Consider the following 7,256-nt stretch of genomic DNA (forward strand, 5'->3'; position numbering starts at 1 on the left):
TTCCAGGATGTTGACCCAGCAAATCCAAATCAGATGTGGTTGGATGGGAACTTCCAAATGGTGGCGCTGCCATGCATCTACTGCCCTTGTCCTTCTATATGGGAGCAGTTGTGGGTTTGGAAGGTACTGTCAAGGAACCGACCTGAGTTCCTGCACTGCATCTTGTAGATGGTACACACTGTGTGTCAGCGGTGGAGGGAGTGAATGTTCGTGGATGTGGTGCCTCGTCCTGGATGGTGTTGAGCTTCTTGAGTGTTGTTGGTGCCACACTCCAGACAAGTGGAGAGTATTCCATTACACTCCTGACTTGCAGATGGTGGACTGGCTTTGGCAAGTTATTCGTCACAGGATTCCTAGCCTCTGATCTGCTTTTGTAACCACAGTATTTATATAGCTAATCCTATTCAGTTTCTGGTTAATGGTAATCCCCAGGATGTTGTTAGTGGGGGATTCGGCAATGGTTATGCCATTGAATGTTAACACTGGGGAAAACCAAATACCTACCAGTTACCTTATTTAATAGCAATAAGCCATGAAATTAAATCTCAAATCACTTTAACTCATTAATTTGCTAGTTATACCATTTTATATTGCACTTACCAACTGTGCCAATTTTATAAATGCTTTCTAAATCAACAACTAAATAGGCAGGAAATTGTAAAGAGTCTTGCATCCATCCATCCAATGCCCAATTAAAAAGTCCAAGTTCTGCATTGCTGTTGTGTATATATCAAACCCAGCTAGATCAGCGTCTGGGAAAATTAGACCCTTTGTATGACACATCCAGAGCTTGCCTCAGCCACCCATTCTCAGTGGGTGGGAGCAGTTAACCACTTGACAGGAAATGTGCCAAAGTAGGAAAGCTATCGGAACAATGTACATCTCCAGGGTGGCAGTGAGGTCCTGGGCAGAGCACTGCTCCCAGACCACTTGACAAACTAGTGTTGCGGCAACAGTAAGTGAGGACACCAAAGTGACAAGGGGGTTGCATGTTGCCAATGCTACTTTTATTGAGACTGTAAGCATTAAATATAATGACAAGAGACAACATCAGGTATGGAAAGGGGGATGTGGGATGGAAAAAATCATGAACTGTTTGTTGCAGAATTACAAATGAAAAGAATCACTTGCAATCAAATCACAAGCAAAATAAAGAGAGAGAGGCACACGGCTTCCTAATATAGATTCCTCTGCATCAGCTATCTGCATCCACATGTCTTGCTCAAGGTAAGCGACTGACTGCTAAGCAGACTGTGCACAAACATCAGACAGTACTCTTGTCGGCATTTTGGATCAGATCTATAAATGGTCCAAGCTTGAGCAGACACAGGACTCCAACACTTAGCAGTTTGGTTAATATATAATTAAGACATTAAAAAGATTAACTCGGGTATCTCCATTTCTCATTCTCTTTTGGTTAACCAACTTCTGTGGTGGTGGGGACCGGGGCGGGGAGGCCCACGTACAACAAAATCTTAAACCTGCTTTCATAAATGGGCACCGAGTTACACAGGGGGAATCGTTCCCCTTTGTCAGAACACAACAGGAAAAAAAAACATCAAAAAAGTGATGCAATATGTAGGGTTCTGAAACTTGGAAACATTTGTAAGTGTCACTGGCAATTCCCCTTTAAGACTCCATCTGTCCCGACCTGGAACATCTGCTCCTGAGTTTTTCCTTGAACAGGCTTGCTTTAATTATCTGTCGATCAGATGCTGGGCTGTCAGGTGCGACTATGCTGTCAGCAGCCTCTGAGTTACTGGATCCCAATCGAGATCAACTTGGTTCCTTGTCTTACGTGATTGTGAACTAAACATTTCTCAAAGTACATATATTTATTTAAAAACCAACATGAATGAAAAAAGTCGCCAAATTAAGTATGTTGATTTATTCTGCATTTCAGAAGGAATTTAAAGTAGGGAAATAAAGAGAATTTCAGGTCAAAGCAGGCAAGTAGTTTCCAGTTCATTTCACAAATTAACGTCATTGTCCAATCATGATTAGTATCTCAGCCCCTGGCACTGCCAACTGCTCATCTGAAGGTGCAGAGGGCGAAGGCAATGAGACTCTGAAAGCCTGAAGGGAGGAAACAGAGAAAGTAGTACCAGAAGTCTCTCTTTTTGTGGACGGGGAGGGCAGTAAGAGAGTGGGGGGGCAGAGGGAGGTTAGCGTGTCGCCGTCATCACGTCCGGAACCTTTAGCGTCTGTAACCAAACTCATCAGCATCATCAGCTCGGAAATCGCCGTAACGCCAGAGATTCAGCTGAAAAAGGAAAGACAGCAGAGTCAGCACAGTAACGAGTGCAGCCGGTAAAACAGGGCCAGTGATTTAGCACTGAGGCACCATACATATTGTCAGGAGAGAAGGGCAGGCGAGAAAGAGGGAGCAGAGAATTAAGAAATGGACGTGAGAAAAATAAGGAAGGGGATAGCGAGAGGAAGGAAGGGAGAAATCAGTGAGAGGAAGGGGACAACAGGAGAGAGGGAGGGAGGAATAGTGAGAGAGGGAGTGAGGGGTGATAGTGTGAGAGGGAGGGACACCATGATAAGGGAGGAACATAGTGAGAAGGGGAGGGACAGAAGAAACATGGTGAAAGAGGATACGAGGGGGCCAGTGAAAGGAGGGCACAGAGAGAGGGGGAAGGGTCAGCGATTGAGAGAAAAACGGATGAGACAATTTAGAGCTGGAGAAAGAAAGAGCATGCACGAGTGTGTGAGAGAGAGAGAGAAAAATGAAAAAAAGAGGGAAAAGAGTCATCCTGACTGCATATATATCTCACCCGAGCAGATTTGGCAGCCTCTTGAGCATTCAGGTATTCGGTAATCTGGAAGAGAAAAGTCAGCATTTAGTTCAATTTTATAAGAGTTAAACGTCATGTGACCAGAATCATCATTGCTGGTCAACTTGGCTCTGATAGTTCATACCCTCTGCAGGTCTTGTACACATGGCTAAGGCTGATGTTTTATGACTGGGGAAGTGCTGACCTACTGGAGGTCTTTTTGGGCAAGATGTTAAATTGAGATTTTATTTTCTCGTCCAAGTGGACATAAAAGAGGAGGGTCAGAATTTTCTCATCCCGCCCGCCACGGGAATTATAGCAGGCAGAGGATTGGTCCATGCAAAGGTCCACTGACCTCGGCGGGATTCTCCAGTTTTGAGGTGAGCGCGGCCGGAGAGTCCCGCCGAGTTCTCCTGGTCAACATTTATCTTTCAACCAATGGCACCAAATACAGAGTAACTGGTCATTTGTCTCTTCAGTTGGAGTCTTTAGTTAAGAATAATATACACGAGTTGCTGCAGAGTATCACCAGATGTAATACTAAAGAAGGTAGACTAGCTGGTCTTGGGTTTGATTCCTGTTATTTACCAAATCAACTTATCGTAGGCAGTGTCAGGGAGAGAAACATGGGCCCTGGTTCTTCTCCTGTTTCCGTGTCCCTTATCCCCTGTCCTTTGTGTATCTTGCCAAATGTAAATTGGATGTCAGAATTCCCAAAATAAAAACATTTTGACTAAGTAAGTATTTCAGTCGCTGAACTGTACTTCTGTGAAGTTGTGACTGGCATTCTATAAATACGAGGTTGTTTCTATTTAAAACTTTTACAAAACACACTTGGACAGGAAAGTGAGATAAGTGTCTAACAAAGTAATATAAATACAGCATCAACTTCAAATCCAGTCGTATTAACAAGGAATGCAACTGAGCAACTTTATTTCTTCCGGGAAATTATACTAAGGACACGGCTTGGGAAAGGACGCCTTTACCTCTGAACTTCGACTCATCTTTGTCCAGATTATCAATACCAGTTCCTTACATCTTGTATCATTGCCAAGAATTGTCAGTCAGCAGAACATTTTCCCCTCTGTATACAATTACACATTTAATTCGCAGCTTGTTTTTGATTTGCAGAGTGTTTTTAAAATACCTATGTTTTGCACCTCTCGGTCTGCCTAACAGTGAAGGAAGTTTCCAGCAGATTATGATTAAAAGAGGAAGAACATAAGCATTTTACAACAGTGTGGATTCATATTAAAACACTGATTAGTAGAATCCCTGGCCCAGAGGTTAACATTTCAGGATACTGTACCACACAAATTGCTTTTCCCCCTAACTCTATGAATGCATTCTGGATTTTGTGGTCGAATGCCTCTGTGTGATTAAATACACAGCGTAACCTCTGAATTTTGTATGAGTTTTTTCATCAGTGAGTTGCACTTGTTCATCATTGCATGTGATAATCAGTGAATCAGTGGTTCAGAAAGGGTTAGAGTTACATAAATGCATCCTACTCGAGCTACATCCCCAGTGTGCGACGCTGCCTGAACCACTCAGTTGTTCAATTGCCTGGTAACCCAGCTCATTAGCAATGTTTAAAAGTAAGGCCATATGGCGATGGCTCAGTGTAATCGCAGTCCCCCACACCTTCTTAAAGGTCGTGGTTGTGATTTTCCAAATGCTTTACTTTGTACTCCAGGTTGGGGAAAAAAAAACCCTGGTGCATCCGCCATCTTGGAAACAAGATCCACCTCTAATGCCCAACAAACAGAGCCCTCCCTTCCTCACACCAGGCACGCAAGAAAGGAGGGACTGGGGAATCTGGCGCATCCTACTCAGCCAATGATTAAAGTTAAAAGCAAAATACTGCGGCTGCTGGAATCTGAAACAAAGACAGAAAATGCTGGAAAATCTCAGCAGGCCTGACAGCATCTGTGGGGAGAGAATAGAATCAACATTTCGAGTCTGGATGACGAAGGGTCATCTATTCTCGAAACGTTGGCTCTATTCTCTCCCCACTGATGCAGTCAGACCTGCTGAGATTTTCCAGCAATGATTAAAGTTGTCTGGGCAGTGTCCAAAGCAGCCGATCTGGTGCTCAGACCATCCCAATTGACAGGCTATTTGCCCAGTGATTGTTGTTTTGGTAGTGATACCAGGGTCGCGAGAGGGAGGGGTGCAGGTGAGAGGGAGGGGCCCTGATGCTTTGTACCTTGTGCACCTGCTCTCTCAGGCCTTGAACTCAGGTAGAATGACAGTGAATGCCAAAACTGGCCAGCTGCTCCTGGGTTAAAGAAGGGTGTCACAATCCAGTAACATATACTGAAGTGAATGCTGGTGACATTGGAAAGTTCACATTTGGGTGATGGTGGTGGACTTCCTTGAACAACTGCTTTTACAATTGAGTAGCTTACAAGAACAGTTAAGAGTTGACCACACTGTATTATTCTTTGGCTTCACGTTGTTGACGATGATTGACATCTACTGCTTATCTGTTGGCATTCAATTCGATCAAGGCAATGCTGGCTTTAGTGGGGGCATCGTAGGTCATCATTTGTTGATGCAAGGGCTACTGTTGCATGCTCCTTCCTGCAATGGCATTTTACAGTGGCAATCTGAAGACAGCTATTCAAATTTCTGTGGAGATTTTGCCACCAAGTGCTTTAGTCACATGCAGACTGTTCCTAGTTGCTGAAGTCAATCTGACGTGAAAGGACATTTTTCTTGCATGAATGCTTGTGTCTTAGTTTTGGCTGCCCAACAGTCTCCTGGCACCAGCAAGCTCTTCATTATTTGGCAACGACCTTTCATTCTATTGGCCTGGCTTGGCTATTGTAGCTGACATCACTGAACATTGTTGTGATTTCAATTCAGTGTTATTTAGTTGTAGTGCTGCTTTGGGCTGATCACCTTGAGACACCGTCAATGGTTTTTGCACGTTGATTGTGACCCCAAATTCCACTGCAGCGATTGAGAAGATGTTTAGAATCGACTGAAGGTCAACAGCTGGACGCATCACAAAAATAATCAGCAAACAGGAGTTTACATTTCAGAAATGAAGAACACAGTTTGGATATAGAATTACACGCAGGCCACATTGGTAAGGGATAACATTCCTGCAGCGGCCTGGTCCTTTTCTTCTGGTGCTAGCCCAGAAATAAGCAGAATTCAATATCACAACTTATCCTGGTGAGATTTGAACTCCCAACTCTGGAACTGGCTGGACACGGTCGTCAGTTAGATCAGGATAGTGATAAACTTCTGATTTCCTCCATTGCCCAAATGTTATTTATGAATCAGTGGCTGCACTCTCACATCTGAGTCATAAGGTTGTGAATTCAAGTCTCCCTCAGGGACTCGAGTACAAAATCTAGAAGTCCCAGTGCAGTACCAGGGCAATGCAGCACTGTCTTTCCAATGAAACGTTAAATCATTTTCCCTATTATCATGCCAAGAAGATATGGAAGAAAGTACACATTTCTATATAATCCTGGCTACCTCAGTTATTTTCAAGAAGTATAATTATTTTCAAGAAGTATAATAAGCTTCATGCTGAATGAAGCCATAACTGGCTATGATGCACGCAAAAAGGAATTTCTAGCCTTCAAGAAACCACAGCAACCTCATTATCGCTAAAGATAGTAATGCCTTGTGACTGCCAAAATCAAATTCCAAGGGAATGCACAAAGGTCATAGGAACATAGGAATTAGGAGCAGAAGTAGGCAATTCAGCCCTTTGAGCCTGTTCCACCATTCAATCAGATTAAGGCTGATCTCTTCCTGGTCTCAAAGGTCCCTTTATATTTCTGAGACAATTGGTGTGCAAACCCTCTTCTTGCATTTTGAGTGTGTGCAAAATAAACTAACCCTCTGATTTTACTCTATTTTAAATTTGTTGTGGGCTTATTATAGGGGATTGGATCATTCCAAAACTGAGGGATTGGTGAAAATACGCCACCACTTATAGAAGGGGAAATTAATTCTTTCTGTTTATGGACAAGTGGTAAGGGGAGAAATCAGAGCTGGTTTAAATTAAACCCCCTCCTGTCCATAACACTATCAAGTGAATGAAAAGGATTCCATGGCAGTATTTGAAGAGAAAGGGATTTCTCTCCACCATCCTGCTCAATATTTATCCCTCAAACACAATATCTGGCCGTTATCACATTGCTGTTTGTGGGATCTTGCTGTGCGCAAATTGGTTGCCCCGTTTCCCAAATTAGAACAGTGACAACAAATCAAAAAGGCTACTTCATTAGCTGTAAAAGCACTTAGGGTGTCTTAAGGTTGTGAAATGTTCTGCAGTAACGTAAATATTTATTTTTTTAACAATACTCTGTTTAAATACCCTGCCAACATAAACTACAGACTAATGCACAAAAAGTGGCTACTGAGATGAGGTAGAGGATTGGTCTGATCTATACTCCAGTAAGGGGTTAACAGGTTTGGAAGGGAAGGAACAGGGATCAAAATTATGTA

The 7,256-nt window shown here is 43.1% G+C and overlaps 1 protein-coding gene across 1 annotated transcript in view; it reads right to left on the reverse strand.

Moving 5' to 3' along the window:
* Positions 1-981: 981 nt before the first annotated feature.
* Positions 982-7,256, reverse strand: part of snd1 (staphylococcal nuclease and tudor domain containing 1) — a 909,008-nt gene continuing 902,733 nt past the window's right edge. Inside the window, exons 23-24 of the mRNA XM_078235739.1 lie at positions 2,781-2,825; positions 982-2,263 (exon numbers count right to left, since the gene is read on the reverse strand). Coding sequence (XP_078091865.1) covers positions 2,198-2,263; positions 2,781-2,825 — 111 coding nt within the window. The 3' untranslated portion in view covers positions 982-2,197. The remainder of the gene's footprint in view (positions 2,264-2,780; positions 2,826-7,256) is intronic.

The sequence above is a fragment of the Mustelus asterias genome, chromosome 19, assembly GCF_964213995.1.
Source record: "Mustelus asterias chromosome 19, sMusAst1.hap1.1, whole genome shotgun sequence".
Lineage (NCBI taxonomy): Eukaryota > Metazoa > Chordata > Chondrichthyes > Carcharhiniformes > Triakidae > Mustelus > Mustelus asterias.